Source organism: Odocoileus virginianus, chromosome 14, assembly GCF_023699985.2.
Source record: "Odocoileus virginianus isolate 20LAN1187 ecotype Illinois chromosome 14, Ovbor_1.2, whole genome shotgun sequence".
Lineage (NCBI taxonomy): Eukaryota > Metazoa > Chordata > Mammalia > Artiodactyla > Cervidae > Odocoileus > Odocoileus virginianus.
Window position 1 is genome coordinate 40,264,693 of NC_069687.1, and position 17,368 is coordinate 40,282,060.

At 38.6% G+C, this 17,368-nt stretch overlaps 1 protein-coding gene across 5 annotated transcripts in view; it reads right to left on the reverse strand.

Annotated features, from left to right (window-relative positions):
* Positions 1–17,368, reverse strand: part of EMB (embigin) — a 69,438-nt gene that overhangs the window by 15,487 nt on the left and 36,583 nt on the right. For 2 of the 5 annotated variants that reach the window (XM_070476660.1, XM_020881111.2), the window contains 3 exons: positions 5,310–5,390; positions 5,011–5,200; positions 4,459–4,547 (listed from right to left, as the gene is read on the reverse strand). In XM_070476660.1, coding sequence (XP_070332761.1) covers positions 4,459–4,547; positions 5,011–5,200; positions 5,310–5,390 — 360 coding nt within the window. The remainder of the gene's footprint in view (positions 1–4,458; positions 4,548–5,010; positions 5,201–5,309; positions 5,391–17,368) is intronic. The other 3 variants (XM_070476659.1, XM_070476661.1, XM_070476662.1) reach the window with 3 other exon arrangements.

The following is a 17,368-nucleotide window of genomic DNA, read 5'->3' on the forward strand; positions in this document are numbered from 1 at the left end:
TGCTTATGTTTAGAAATATTTATGAATAGAAGGACAGTGTTAGAGCATTCTAATGTGTCCTGTTGACTTAATGGAACTCTGGATAAAGTAGGACACACACTCTTTGGGTTGAAAGAATTCAAGTTTTAAGATAGTAAATTTGCTGATTCAGACATGTCAGGGAAGGTAAGGTCTAGGAACTACTCAGTGGAAATGAAAGCCCTATGGAGTTGTAAGCTTAGAGATTTCTATTTGCATATTTGTGGACTAGAAAATATCAGCCTGTGTCACTTTTGGCTCAAGGATGTTTAGGTGTTATTGAATTAGAAAAAGATTCTTCCATGTACTCAAAGCCAGCTAACTAGCATTCTATTAATACACTATACACTTCTATCAATACACTTTGAAGCTGAAGTTCCAACTGTTTCTATTATTCTGTTCTTCCCTACTTTGACTTGTTGGATGCTCCCAGGTGAGGACAGATGGCTGGGAGAAGCGAGGTTTCATAGCACTCGGTATGATCAAAATCTCATTATGTCTTCTAAGAAGTTCTTTGTCCTATTACTTATTCTTTACCAACAAAGTTTCTGCATCTTTGTACTAAGAGATTTTAACACTGGTTATTGTTATAGGAATTTTCAGTATCCACTTTAGAATATTTCACCTTCTACTGAAAAACATGGTAGGCCATCACTGCTCTTTCTTGGTGAAAGGTAATCACTGACATATTAGCCTTTGCAAGCTTCAGGTGTGACCTTTGCTTTCCCTTGTACTGTCACCAACAGACAAACACACAAAGTCAGCAGGTTTTTTTCCACAACATACTAATCAGGGATGTTCAGGATTTTTTATAATCTTGTAGTAGAGTCAAAGATGGAGAAGGTCTATAGAGTTAGTAAAAACAAGACCTGGAGCTGACTGTGGCTCAGATCATGAGCTCCTTCTTGCAAAATTCAGGCTTAAATTGAAGAAAGTAGGGAAAACCACTATGCCATTCAGGGATGAGCTAAATCAAACCCCTATGACTATACAGTGGAGGTGGCAAGTAGGTTCAAGGGATTCAATCTGGTAGACAGAGAGCCTGAAGAACTATGGATGGAGGTTTGTAACACTGTACTAGAAGCAGTGACCAAAACCATCCCAAAGAAAAAGAAATGCAAAAAGGCAAAATGGCTGTCTGAGGAGGCCTGACAAATAGCTGAGGAAAGAGGAGAAATGAAAGGCAAAGGAGAAAAGTGACAGATACATCCATCTGAATGCAGAGTTCCAAAGAACAGCAAGGAAAAATAAGAAGGCCTTCTTAAATGAACAATGCAAAGAAACAGAGGAAAACAATAGAATGGGAAAGATGGGCAATCTCTCTTGAAGAGCATCAGAGACCTCAAGGGAACATTTCATGCAAGGATGGGCGTGATAAAGGACAGAAACAGTAAGAACCTAACAGAAGCAAAAGAGATTAAGAACAGGTGGCAAGAATACAAAAAAGAACTATACAGATAAGGTCTTAATGACCCAGATAACCAGGATGGTATAGTCACTCACCTAGAGCCTGACATCCTGGAGTCTGAAGTTAAGTGGGCCTTAGCAGGAATTATTAATTTTAATTGGAAAAGACCTTGATGCTTAGAAAGACTGAAGGCTAAAGGAGAAGGAAGCAGCAGAGGATGAGATGGTGAGATGGCATCACCAACTCAATGGACATGAATTTGACCAAACTCCAGGAGACAGTGAAGGACAAAGGAGCCTGGTGTGCTGCAGTCTGTGGGGTCACAGAGTTGGACACAAACTTACTGACTGAAAAACAACAGTAATAAATCAACCAATTCCCATAAAAGGAGAAAGAGGGACTTTGCTGATAAACTGGAGGTCTCAGGCGCAAGCAATCTAGTTGACTCATGTAATCAACAGCAGAATTTGGGGGGGGGCGTCAATTAGAGAATAAAATAGGCTCAAATAGAGGATAAAATGGGCTTTTCATCTACACTCAATTGAAAAGATAACCTTCCTTAGGAAAAGTCATAAGCAATCCACATGGAAAAACAGTAATACAGGATATTTGTAAAAATATACACTAGTCTAGAAGTCTTACAAGATCTGAACAACTATAATATGAATTATTCTACAAATGCCATTAAATTATACTCAAATGAAGTAATTCCTCCAAGTAATAGTCGCCTTAAATAAACTGAATTATTTTACCAACAAGAATCTGGAAGGGCCCAAATTATTAACTATATAAAATCTTTAAGATATAGGACAAACTTAAAAGTTACACTGTTAAGTGGGCATTTAAAACTAATAAACTGAAAATAAACTGCTTCAAGAAAACTATCAAAAGCAAAAAAGTAAATATTCAATGGCTCTTTGAATTCCTCAAGCACTTGATTTCAAACCTAGACCTGTGTAAGTGCTTCTAACAAAAGCCAGCATCAGCCTAGTTACTCAAAATAGACACAAATCAAGAGGCCTTTTTCAAAACTGGCATTAAATTTATTAGTGTTAAAGTGTTAGTCACTCAGTCGTGTCTGACTCTTTGCTACCCCATGGACTGTAGCCTACCAGGCTCCTCTGTGCGTGGAATTCTCCAGGCAAGAATACTGGAGTGGGTAGCCATTCTCTTCTCCAAGGGATCTTCCCAACCCAGGGATCAAACCAGGGTCTTCTGTATTGCAGGCATATTCTTTACTATCTGAGGCACCAGGGAAGTCCCCAAAACATGGTACCTTGAAAATCAAGATGCTTCTCTTCACATTAGAGGCCAGAATGATTAGTTGCAAGTAGCAATGTAAGTAATTTATTATGAGTTCTAATAAGAAAAAATGAATTTAATATTTAAACTTTGAACAGTTATGACAATACATACTTCGAGAAAACAGTCCTATTTAGAAGAAGAGAAAAAGCTATTTTTAAAGTTGAATCGCCTGGAGGCACTTTAAGCCTCAAGATTTGATACGCATTTCCTCAAGACCTCTAGCCTTTCTTTATGCATTTAAAGGAGACACAATAAATTGTTTACTAGGGTTGTGTGTGTGTCCACATGTTTAGTATCTGTTAGCTCATTAGAATGGTTGCAGGGGGCAGAGAAAAAGACTAGGGGAAGAAAGGAAAAGGGAATGGAAGAAAAGAAATAAGGGAAGGAAATTTATATGACGTATCTAACATTCACTAGGTTAAATTAGGCAAATGGAGGAAAGATGGTTAAAAGAGAACATCCATGATCAAAATAATCAAAAGATGATAACAGATTCAGCCTTTGCAAAGACCAAAGTGCATAAATACAGGATTTATTATATTTATTCAGTAGGAACATACACAAAACCACCTGAAGGAAATGAGTCTATGTGCAGAGGGACTACAGGGAGGCATGAATGAGGGAACGATCTGAAATCATGGCAATGATGGAGCAGGCCATCCTGCTATTGATGGGACTCTGGGGACAGTATCCATATTTTGTCAGAGCAGCTAGTCAGATTTCACAATCTTTAGGAAACATAAAAAAAAATTTCTCGTGTGCCCTGGGAAATTAACATGAAACAAAGCCCAAAACATGGCAACAGACTGCATTTCCCAATTACCATCAGAGACAGTGACATTCACTAAGCTGTTAATATCATAAAATATGATTTTTTTGTGAAGATAATTACCCAATTTGAACAACTAGTCTATATTATGAGGTTAAGACCTTTAAAGTTTCGGTTTAATGATGGGAAGAGTAAAATACTTTGACTTGTTTTTTTTTTCCCATGATGGGAGAGCTGTGGATTACATTCTAGGGTTTGACCTTATCTGATTAAAGCAAAAGCAGGCAACCTTTGTGCATCCCCTTATTATTATTATTATTATATTTTTTTTATTTTAGAGCTTCCCTGGTGGTTCAGGCAGTAAAGCGTCTGCCTACAATGCAGGAGACCCAGGTTCAATCCCTGGGTCAGGAAAATCTCCTGGACAAGGAAATGGCAACCCACTCTAGTATTCTTGCCTGGAAAATCCCATGGATGGAGGAACCTGGTAGGCTGCAGTCCATGGGGTCGCAAAGAGTCAGACACAACTGAGCGACTTCACTTTCTTTCTTTCTTATTATTTTGAAATTTTACAGGTCCCTAAAATCTCAAGTCCTAGAGCCACTGATACAGAACACCAAAAGCATAATCTCACAGGTTAGGAGTACAGTAACTCAGACACCCAGAAGAATATTATGAAAGCACTGAGTTTAGAGAGCTAAATAAATAAATAAATGCAAAAGACTGCTACAAGAAATGTATAAACAACCTGGCAGCCTGGTCTTTCAAACTAAAACCTGTATTTTCAACTGGGAAGGCACTGGGAAACTCCATTTTCAACATCACCACTTATAATTCCACAGAAAGCATATGATGACTTTCTTAGTGTTGTAATAATGATTGTAAAATTTGAGGATTCAGAATTCTATGAATATAGCGCTAGATTAAAGTTACCACTCTATCAGTGATTAGTACTGACCTTTCAAGTTAAACGTGCCCCTGTGTTGCTTTTTCTCGCCGAAGAAACAAGAATAGCTTCCCATCTGTTTGCTGCCAATGACGGCGACCCTAAAGATAATTTATGTTATTATTTGTTTGTTTGTTTGGTTGGTTGGTTTTGTTTTTTCCATTTATTTTTATTAGTTGGAGGCTAATTACTTTACAATATTGTAGTGGTTTTTGCCATACATTGACATGAATCAGCCATGGATTTACATGTGCTCCCCATCCCCATCCCCCCTCCTACCTCCCTCTCCATCCCATCCCTCTGGGTCTTCCCAGTGCACCAGCCCTGAGCACTTTTCTCATGATAATTTATGTTATTAATACAGGCTTTGTTCTCAAAAATGCTTCTTAATGAAAATGAAAGACTCAGCCATTAATCAAAATTTTAAAAAAGAAACAATTCTGCAAATTAGAGTATTAGAATAACATTCAAGTGACAGCAAAGGAAAGAATGCTCAGTCAGCAAAAGTATCTAGAATTTAACTGATTTCATCGAGCCATACAGGTTAAAATTTTGTATACTCACCTATACTGGGTATACAGGATACTTCCCGTTGCATTGACAAGATAATTATCCTCAAGTAATTTATCACCTTTTTTCCAAGTCACATTTACTGAATTCAAATCTCCAGATGTTGTGAATTGGCATGTGAGTTCTACATTAGAAGGTCTTTCTAAAGTGATATTTTTTTCTACTGGCATATTGGACTGTTCTACTAGCCACAAAATAAAACAAACAAAAAAAAGATGTAAAAGTTACATTTAGGGAAAATTCAACATATAAAAAGTTTAAATAATCAACAACAGTGCTATATCTACAGTTACCTAATGTAACATTCCTTTGAAGCATTATTCCTCTGTCAACACAGATTTGGTTCCCTTTATTATTTTCTTTCATAGGCATAGCTGAAAAAAAAAGGTTTGTTGCAACAGTAATGGAATCACAAAAGCCTAACTCTATGATTTTAATCTACTCAAACTCTTGCTAGCTGACAAGGATATAGGGGGAAGAGTTCTATTTAAAGAAGTGCCATATGCTCTTGACAGGGTAGAAACAGAACAACTGTAAAAGCAAAAACTAGTGGGGATAGAAAGATCTGACTGTTTTAACTCCTTTTACTAATCATGTCACTGGTAGTTACTACAAGAATGTCTTGTGAATATATTTTGTGTGATATACTAACTCTCTCATTCCCAGTTTTCTTAAATCCTTAAGAACTTGTAGGGGTGGGATAAAGATGCAGTTGTGAGACTAATCATGTCATTGGTAGTTACTACAAGAATGTCTTGTGAATATATTTTGTGTGATATACTAACTCTCTCATTCCCAGTTTTCTTAAATCCTTAAGAACTTGTAGGGGTGGGATAAAGATGCAGTTGTGAGACAGAAGAATTTAAATAAACATCCTGCAGTTCTGAATTTTCACTGAATTTGAAATACCAGTACAAAGCCATTAGGTGATATATCTATATATAAATAGGAATATGTAAATATCAATATATATATATGTATCAAACTTTAGGAAGATATGTAGAGCCAACTTAATTTTGAACAGTGGTAAATTTAAAAAAAAATCAAGTAGGCACACTGCTCTTTCTATAATAATTGTACCACTGGTAATCAAATAATAAAGAAGGATAACTTTCTCTGTATAGAATTCCAACAAATAAATGCAGAAATCATAGGAACAGGCATTTTGCATCGATCGCTGAAATCATCTCAAAAACAGAATTGTGTGTCTCCTGAAGAGGAACACCCCATTACCTAAGTATTAAGTGTGTCCAAAAAAAAAAGTAAAGTGGAAGGGAGCCCTAAAACTTAAGTCTCTCAATCCAATTACTAGTTTTTAGGAAAACAGAGAATAGGAAAATATTTTAAAACATGAATTTTTTAAAAAGTAAAATAAACTATAATATTTAGGGATGTACACCTAAGTGATAAAACAATTTTAAAAAGCAAGGAAGAGACTATACAAAAATCAGAACAACGATGCTTATTTCAACTGGGAAGGAAAGGGGTAGGTTTGGGAGGGGACATTGCTTTATAGAAACACATTTTTCCATCTCATGTTTAATAATATAGTATCATTAAAAGTGTAATGCAAAGCCAAAATGTAGAAAGAAAAAAAAATTGAATTTAAAACAGCATAACATCACTCTTAATTACATTTAAAACTTTACAAAAATGCTTCTTTAAGCAATGGCTAGGTGCAGTTTTTCGAACAGTGAAGTACAGCTAGTGTGAAGTGCTTTGTGAGTGAGCACATGCTTGAAATGACTACCCATGTAATTCCAACACTGCTGAATTGAATTTTATGCCCCAAAAGCAAAACAAAACAAAACTCCGAGGTATGGAAAGACCTTAACAAAATCCAATTATACAGGAGAAAAAAATATGAGTCAGGTAAAACTGAAGGGATTTATACATTTCAGCATATGTACATGCACAAATTATACTAGATACTAATAACAGGAGAAAATGTTTCTAGATCTGCTGTATTTGGTCCTGAGCTTCTGTTTTCTGTAAAATTTCCTTGCTCTAGGATAGCCATAAATCTTAGTCCTGTCTGTCAAAGAAGTCTATTTCTTCCTAAGAGTCTGTCTTCACCCACATCCTCATTTCAATCTAGAATATTCTATCTTACCACATTACAGAAAGTGCTTTCTCTTGGGTTAAAAATGGCCTATTTAACCTGATGACTTCTTTTCCAAGCTCATGTTTTGTCTGATGTCTTTGAAATATCAGATGTTGCCAGAGACTACCTCTATGTCCTTAGTTGCTCAGTCGTGTCCGACCCTTTGTGACCCCATGGACTGTAGCCCACCAGGCTCCTCTGTCCATGAGATTCTCCAGGCAAGAATACTGGAATGAGTTGCCATTTCCTTCTCCACGGGATCTTCCTGACCCAGGGATTGAACCAGTGTCTCCTGTATCTCCTGCATTGGCAGGAGGATTCTTTATGACTGAGCCACCTGAGAAACCCGAAATTCCCTTAACTTTGCTCCTGTTTCACAATCCTAACATTGTGAAAATGTGTACATTAATTAATGTGTACATTAATTCTTCCAACTACCCCTAAATGTTGGTTTCCCTTGGGACTCTGCTCGCTAGTCTTTTTCTTTTCAATTTGACCTTCCCAGGTTGGACTCAACTATTATTTCTAATATCCTTTATTTGTAAAACTGCTGGCTCCATTCAAGACTTTCTTCCTGACCTCCAGGCCCACAGCTCCAGCTGTCTACTAAGCATCTAAATCTAGATATTCCAAATGTTCTTCAAACTCAAAAGAGCCAAGGGAGATTCCTTAGCCTTCTCTTCTCCTGATCCCTAAAAAAATCACATCCAGTAGAATTCAGTTGATTTTTATCTCTGAAATGTCAGATTTGCCCAGTTGTCTCTAATCCCCCTTACTGTGGGGCTTTGATGAGATTGAGAACATGCTACCCCCAAAATATGGCACCTTGGTATACTAAATATCTTAAGCTGAAGGAGTTTGTGGAAACAGCAGAAGCAGGAAGGTCACTGACATTCCCCTTGCCCACCTCTCCTGAAACAGCTCATAAAACCCTGATGGAAGGAGCATCTTTATCTCTAAAGACAAAGGGACACATAGAAGAATTCTAACAGGATTTTCTAAATTTCTCCCAGTTTACCACATGTATCTCATACTCTCTATCATATTCTCCTACAACTGTCCACTTTTCATCAAGCCTAGCATAAAAATATGCAGATTTAACTGTTTCCTTGGGTCTTCATTTCCTTCTGAAGGATGTGTGTAACATAAAACTTACATTAAGTTAATATTCATGCTTTTCTCCTATTAATCTGTTTTTTCAGTTTAATTTTCAGACCCAGTCAGGGACCCCCTAAGAGGGCCCAGGAAAATCTTTTCCTCCCCTACACTTTCATTATCTTTCACCAGGACCAGAAAAATGACTTCCTAACTTCTCTTGACTACAGTTCTTCTTCTTCTACTTGTTCTCTATAACAACAACAAAGTTGTCCTTCTAAAGCAAAACTTGGATTATTTATCTGCCCTGACTAGATACCTTTCATCTGCCAAAAAAAGGGGGGGGGGGTATTCTTTTTCTTTTAATCCTAGAAGGAACACTTACCATGAGACCTACCATTTTATCTGTAGGTACACTGTTGTATAATAAACTTACTCATCTTGCATAACTGAAACTTAGTACATTTGACTAGTACCTCCCCCATTTCCCCCTCCCACTAGCCCCTGGAAACTACCACTATATACTTTGCTTCCATGAAAGTGTCAGTCACTACTTGTGTCTGACTCTTTGTGATCCCATGGATTGAAGCCCACCTTGCTCCTCTGTCCATGGAATTCTCCAGGCAAGAATACTAAGGGGGTAGCCATTCTCTTCTCCAGGGGATCGTCTCAATTTAGGGCTCAAACCTGGGTCTCATGCATTCCAGGTGGATTCTTTACCATCTGAGCTAGCAGGGAAGCCCTTGCTTCTTTGAATTTGACTATTTTGGATACCTCCTATCACAACAGCCAAGATACAGAAACACCCCATCCATCCATCAATGATGAACAGACAAAAACAATGGGGTATACACAAACAGTGAAACATCACTCAGCCTTAAAAAAGAAGGTAACTCATTCAGCAGTATACAACAACACTGACGAACTCTAAGGATACCATGCCCGTGGACACCACACCATGTGAAATGTGGCAGCCACAGGACAAACGCTACACAATTCCACACATATGGAGGGGTCTGCATCCTGTAGTCTCTGCTCATAGCAGTCACAGCCTTTGCTGGTACTGCATGGCTCCTCAGAAGACTGAACTAGTTTGGTTTATTCCCCTCCTTCATTTTTTAAAGGAAAGCTTAGTTTGTAAAGAAAGTCTCAGGAAGTCAAAGTGTCTAGGAGATGTGGCAGATAGATGCACCATCACTCAAATCTCCAAAACACCCTTTCATATCTGACAAAACTCTGCTTTAGGGATAAAGTCTTTGTAGACATCTGTGAATCTCTTTCCCAGGTCTGAGTTGAGTTTATTCCTGCTGAATTCTGAATGCTGCTAAGTCCAAGTCTTAACTCCTGCAGGGTTCCCCTGTTCAGAGCAAGGAGAGCCGGGCCTCACTGCAGGGCAAGAGATGCTGAAGGTAGAGAACCCAGAAAAGGCTATTTGATTCTTGCATTATACCTCTGGCCCCTCATAGGCTGATGACAAACTTTCCTGGGGAGAACTGGCAGGGAGATGCAGTGCCATTATCACTCCTAGCAGGAAGCAGTGTAGAGATATTTATGTTCCAGAAGGTGGTTCCAGGGCACCATGCTCTTCTTGGTGATGCAGTTAACTGGAGCCTCCCAACATAGCAGGAAGTTAGAATATGAATCATTCCCTCATTTCACAAGAGAGCGGCCTGATGTTAGGGGCTCTTGTAGAGGAAGGGCAAAACAAAGTATATTGGACACTTCAATTTCCCCATTTATAAAATGGGACAATACATATTTTATGAGACAATAGAAAGGATGAAATGAGCTATCATGAGAAAAGGAGTAGTCATATAACATAGCAATTGCTGAATAATTACCCACTTCTTTCCTCTCACCATTTATCTCACTGGGGGATATAACAAAGTTATCATGTATGTTGCTAAAAGTTATATATTAATTATATCATTTAATCTTCACAGCAGTTCTACAGTGTTAAGTACCACTATTCTCTCACTATTTCATGGATGAGAAAGCTAAAGCAAGCAGAGGTTGACTATCTTGCCCAAAATCAAGCATAAAGATAATAATAGCAGAGATTCTCAAACTCAGGTGTGGCTAAGTCCAGATTCTCATAACCAATAAATAGTATATCCCAGCTCTCAAAGATGTGAAATGCTCATGACAATGGAAATAACTTCATCACTTTCAAACTACTGAACCAAGATTTTAAATGAAAGAAAACACTACCAGAAGATGAAACAAATTTATAACATAGCAATATACTACTTCTGCTTGCTCCTCAGAAGAAAAGCTATGACAAACCTAGACAATGTATTAAAAAACAGAGACATCACTTTGCCAACAAAGGTCCATATAGTCAAAGCTATGGTTTTCTTCAGTAGTCATGTTCAGATGTGAGAACTGGACCATAAAGAAGGCTGAGCACCGAAGAACTGATGCTTCTGAATTGTGGTACTGGAGAAGGCTCTTGAGAGTCCCTTGGACAGTAAGGATCAAACCAGTCAATCCTAAAAGAAATCAACCCTTAATATTCATTGAAAGGACAGATGCTGAAGCTGAAGCTCCAATACTTTGGCCACCTGATGGGAAGAGCCAAGTCACTGGGAAAGACCCTGCTGATGGGCAAGACTGAGGGGAGGAGGAGAAGGGGGCTACAGAGGACAAGATGGTTGGATGGCATCATTGACTCAATGGACATGAGTTTGAGCAAACTCCAGGAGATAGTGAAGGACAGGGAAGCCTGGCATGCTGCAGTCCGTGGGGTAGCAAAGAGTCAGACACAACTGAGCAACTAAACAACAACAAAGCAATACAGTAGTGTGTTACTAGATGAATGATGTGATTAACATTTTTAATTAAAAATTCTGTTCACCTCCAGTTTGAGGCATAATTGCCATATAACACTATAGTTTACAGCATAATGTTCTGATTTATGTAATTATGAAATGACTACCATAAAAGTTTAAGGGACATCCATCACCTCATACAGACAGAAAATAAATGAAAAAGAAAATATATTTTACCTTGATCAACATATTTTAAACATTTATACTTTCAACTAAATGCTTCCATTAAAAGTGCAGTGTAGCCTTTCTTCTTGCCGAGTCACTCTCCAAGCCCTGTTATCTCACTGCTTTTTATATATGCTAGGGTGTTTCTGCAGCCTGATTTCCCTCCCGTGAGGAAATCACAAGCACTGAAAACATGTAAAAAGTTTTATCTCTAACATGGAAATATTTTTGGTTAGCAAAAAACTAGTCTGTCTATTTAATTCAATGGACAATGTTTCAACTTCCCCAAAACTCCATAATTACAATGCATTTCTGCTGTTTCACTGTGTTATAAAAGCATCCATAACATCTATATTTCTCAGACCATACTTATTTGCTCAGTTTCTGAATTATATTTTTAAAAAGAATGTTCTTTAAATCATAGAGTAATGTACCTCTGTCCTAATATAGTCTTAAAATTTTAAACGTATATGAACCTTTCTCAACATAAAAAAAAAAAACTGCATAAAAAATCGGCAAAGGACCTGAATAGAAACTTTTCCAAAGAAGGCATACAGATGGTCAACATGCACATGAAGAGATGCTCAACATCACTAATCATAAAGGGAGATGTAAATCAAAAGCACAGTGAGATATCACACCTATCAAAATGGCTATTACCCAAAAGACAACAAATAGCAAGTACTGATAAGAATGTGGAAAAAAGGGAACCCTTGTGCACTACTGGCAGAAATATGAATTGGTGCACCCATTATGGCAAACACTATGGAGGTTTCTCAAGAAATTAAATATAGAAACCCAAAACAATCCAGAAACTCCATTCCTGGGTATTTATTAAAAAAAAAAAAAAACAGAAGCATTAATTCTAAAAGATATATGCACCCCTATAGCTGCTGCAGCATTATTTACAATAGCCAAGATATGGAAGCAACCTAAGTTCTCAATAATAGATGACTGATAAAGAAGATGTAATGTACACACACACACACACACACAAACACACAGGAATATTACTCAGCCATAAAAAAAAAAATGAAATCTTGCCATTTTGCAACAACATGAATGACTTAGAGGGTATTATGCAAACCAAAGTAAGTTAGAAAAAGACAGTTCCATTTGCAACATGAATGACCTAGAGGTATTATGCAAACCAAAATATGTCAGATAAAGAAAATTACTAAGTGATTTCAATTCTATATGGAGATAAAAAGCAGAACAACTGAACAAACACAACCAACCAGAAACATAGTCACAGATACAGAGAACAAACAAATGGTTGCCAGAGGGGAGGTGGGTAGAGGGCTGAGAGAAATAGGTGAGAGAGATTAGGAGATACAAACTTTGTTTCAAAATACAGAAGTCACAGATGAGAAATATACAGTGTGGGGAATACAGCCAATAATAATGTAACATCTTGTTATGACTATAGATGGTGTAGACTTACTAGACTTATAGTGTTAATCATTTTGAAATATAGAGAAATATACTATACACCAGGAACTAAAATAGTGTTGTAGTGTTATACTGTAAAAACAAACACACTCATAGAAAAAGGTATCAGACCTGTGATTATACCAGAGGCGGGGGTGGGGGGAAGGGAAATAGGATGGTGGCCAAAAGGTACAAACTTCCAGTTATAAGATAGATAAGTACTAGGAATGTAACTCGAAATGATCAACACTACCGAACAATTGCACTCATCTCACACGCTAGCAAAATAATGCTCAAAATTCTCCAAGCCAGGCTTCAGCAATATGTGAACCGTGAACTTCCAGAAGTTCAAGCTGGTTTCAGAAAAGGCAGAGGAACCAGAGATCAAATTGCCAACATCTGCTGGATCATCAAAAAGCAAGAGTTCCAGAAAAACATCTATTTCTGCTTTATTGACTACGCCAAGGCCTTTGACTGCGTGGATCACAATAAACTGTGGAAAATTCTGAAAGAGATGGGAATACCAGACCACCTAACCTACCTCTTGAGAAGCCTATACGCAGGTCAGTAAGCAACAGTTAGAACTGGACATGGAACAACAGACTGGTTCCAAATAGGAAAAGGAGTATGTCAAGGCTGTATATTGTCACCCTGCTTATTTAACGTATATGCAGAGTACATCATGAGAAATGCTGGGCTGGAAGAAGCACAAGCTGGAATCAAGATTGCCGGGAGAAATATCAATAACCTCAGATATGCAGATGACACCACCTTTATGGCAGAAAGTGAAGAGGAACTAAAAAGCCTCTTGATGAAAGTGAAAGAGAGGGAAAAAGTTGACTTAAAGCTCAACGTTCAGAAAACTAAGATCATGGAATCTGGCCCCATCACTTCATGGGAAATAGATGGGAAAACAGTGGAAACAGTGTCAGACTTTATTTTGGGGGGCTCCAAAATCACTGCAGATGGTGACTGCAGCCATGAAATTAAAAGACGCTTACTCCTTAGAAGGAAAGTTATGACCAACCTAGATAGCATGTTAAAAAGCAGAGACATTACTTTGCCAACAAAGGTCCATCTGGTCAAGGCTATGGTTTTTCCAGTGGTCATGTATGGATGTGAGAGTTAGAATGTGAAGAAAGCTGAGTGCCTAAGAATTGATGCTTTTGAACTGTGGTGTTGGAGAAGACTCTTGAGAGTCCCTTGGACTGCAAGGAGATCCAACCAGTCCATCCTCAAGGAGATCAGTCCTGGGTGTTCACTGAAAGGACTGATGCTAAAGCTGAAACTCCAGTACTTGGGCCACCTCACGCAAAGAGTTGACCATTGGAAAAGACCCTGATGCCAGCAGGGGCTGGGGGCAGGAGGAGAAGGGGAAAACAGAGGCTGAGATGGCTGGATGGCATCACCGACTCGATGGACATGAGTTTGAGTGAACTCCGGGAGTTGGTGATGGACAGGGAGGCCTGGCGTGCTCCAATTCATGGGGTCGCAAAGAGTTGGACACGACTGAGCGACTGAACTGAACTGAGGGATGTAATGTACTTCTTGCTTCTGTCTGCCTTCTGTTGGATGAGGATAAGAGGCTTGTGCAAGCTTCATGATGGGAGGGACTGCCTGTGGGGAAAACTGGGTCTTGCTCCAATGGGCATAGCCATGCTCAGTAAATCTTTAATCCAATTGTATGGGGATAGGTAGAGCAGTGCTCCCTCTCAGTTAGTTGTTTGGCCTGAGGCGACCCAGTCCTGGAGTTAACAGGCTCTATGGCAGAGCTAATGCTGACCATCAAGAGGACTTATGCCAACAAGTGCCTTCCAGGATTGGTGCTGCCAGTGTCCCAGTCCCCACAGCAGGCCAATGCTAACCCATGACTCCACAAGAGACCCTAACACACACACACGCAGGTCTAGTTCAATCTCCCGTGGGGGGTCACTGCTCCTTTCCCCTGGGCCCCCTGCACAAGGTTTTGTTTGTGGCCTCCAAGAGTTTCTGCTTCCCTGAATCCCATGGAAGTTCTATAATCAAATCTAGCTGGCCTTCAAAGTCAGATTCCTTGGGGATTCCCAGTCCCTTTGCTGTATCCCCAGGTTAGGAAGTCTGATGTGGAGCCTAGAACCTTCATAACATTGTGAGAAATTCTTTGGCATTACTGTTCTCCAGTTTGTGGATCGCCTACCCAGCGGGTATGGGAATTGACTTTAACATGACTGTGCCACTCTACTGTCCTGCAAATCAAAAAACAACAGAACCAGATATGGAACAATGAACTGGGTTCAAAATTGGGAAAGGAGTATCTCAAGGCTATATATCGTCACCCAGCTTATTTAACTTAAATGCAGAGTACATCATGTGAAATACTGTGTTGGATGAATCACAAGCTGGAATCAAGATTGCCAGGAGAATTATCAACAACCTCAGATAGGCAGATGATACCATTCTAATAGCAGAAAGTGAAGAACTAAAGAGCCTCTTGATGAGGGTGAAAGAGGAGACTGAAAAAGCAGGTTTGAAACTCAACATGCAAAAAACTAAGATCACAGAAACTGGTCCCGTCACATCACAGCAAATAGATGGGGGAAAAGTGGAAATAGTGACAGATTTCATTTTCTTGGGTTCCAAAATCACTGGAAACAGTGACTGAAGCCATAAAATTAAAAGACACTTGTCCTTGGGAAAAAAGTTATGGCAAACATAGACAGCATATTAAAAAGCAGAAACATTACTTCACCAACAAAGTCCATAGAGTTAAAACTATGACTTTTCCAATTCACGTACAGATGTGAGAGCTGGACCATAAAAAACGCTGAGCACTGAACAACTGATGCTTTTGAATTGTGGTGCTAGAGAAGACTCTTGAAAGTCCCTGGGACAGCAAGGAGATCAAACCATTCAATCCTAAAGAAAATCAACCCTGAATATTCACTGCAAGGACTGATGCTAGAGCTGAAGCTCCAATACTCTGGCCATTTGAAGAGCAGACTCATTGAAAAAGACTCTCATTCGAGGAAAGACTGAGGGCAAGAGGAGAAGGGGATGACAGAAGATGAGATGGTTGGATGGCATCACCAAATCAATGGACATGAGTTTGAGCAAACTCTGGGAGGTAGTGAACAACAGGGAAGCCTGGTGTGCTGCAGTCCACGGGATGGCAAAGAGTTGGACACAACTTAGCAACTCAACAACAACAAAAAGGGATGTTATCCTGTACAACAGGATAAATATGATTAACACCTGCTGTTTGTTATATATGAAAGTTGTTAAGAGAGTAAAGCCTAACAGTTCTCATCATAATGAAACTTTTTCTTTTTTTGCTCATACCACATGGCTTGCAGGATCTCAGTTCTCTAACCTGGGATTGAATCTGGGTCACAGAAGTGAAAGCCTGGATTTCTAACCACTAGGCTACTAGGGAACTCTCTTTTAATTTTTTTATCTACATAGGATGGTGGATATTCACTAAACTTATATGGTAATAATTTCATGATGTATATAAATCATATTATGATGTACACCTTAAACAGTGCTATATGTCAATGATCCCTCAATAAAACTGGAAGGGGAAAAAAGTATGTGGACCTTTAAGCCATTTGCAACCTTCAGAGAAATGACAACAGTTAGACCTCAATGGGTTCATTTAGGAATCATATCATGTGAAGTAAAAATCTACTTTGTTCTTGCATTAAAAAAAAGAAACAAATGGAAAAAGCCAATGAAAATTTTGCACATAGGACAGTGTTTTCAAACATGCTTTAAAAATAGATACTCTTATTAAAAGGAGGTAAGTACATTAAGGACATTCTGCTAAGTGAAATAACCCAGAAAGAGAAAGAAAAATACTGTGTGATTTCACTAATATGAAAGTGAAAGTCACTCAGTCATCTCCGACTCTTTGTGACCCCATGGACTGTATAGTCCATGGAATTCTCCAGGCCAGAATACTGGAGTGGGTAGCCTTTCCCTTCTCCAAGGAATCTTCCCAACCCAGGGATCAAACCCAGGTCTCCCACACTGCAAGCAGATTCTTTACCTGCCGAGCCACAAGAGAAGCCCAAGAATACTGGAGTGGGTAGCCTATCTCTTCTCCAGCAGATCTTCCCAACCCAGGAATCGAACCAGGGTCTCCTGCACTGCAGGCAAATTCTTTACCAACTGAGCTATTAGGGAAGCCCCTTCACTAATATGTGGAATCTAAAAAGAAAGTTGAATTCAAACAAGCAGAGAGCAGAATGTTGGTGTTATCAGGGACAGAAAGAGGGGTGGGGATGGGGCGATCAAAGGGTATGTATGAGGTTGCAGTTACATATAATGAGTAAGACTAGAGAGTCTAAGACTTTATGCCTAATATATAGGCATAAAGACTATAATTAATAATTCTGTATTGAACACTGGAAATATGCTAAGACAGTAGATTTCAAGTGCATTCTTCACACACAAAAAATGATAACTGTGAAAAGATGACATGTTAATTAGCTTGACTGTAGCAATATGTATGTGTGTGTGTGTATATATACATATATATAGTCATGTTGTATATCTATGTACAAATTTTAAGTGTGTGTGTGTGTATATATATATATATATATATATATAAATTTAACTAAATAGATACTCCAAGTCAAATGAGATCTAAATCACAGGTGACAACAGAGTATTATAAAAATACTAATTCTCCCCCCAAAATAATCCATAGATTCAGTTAAAAATTAGTCAGATCCAAAAAAGTATT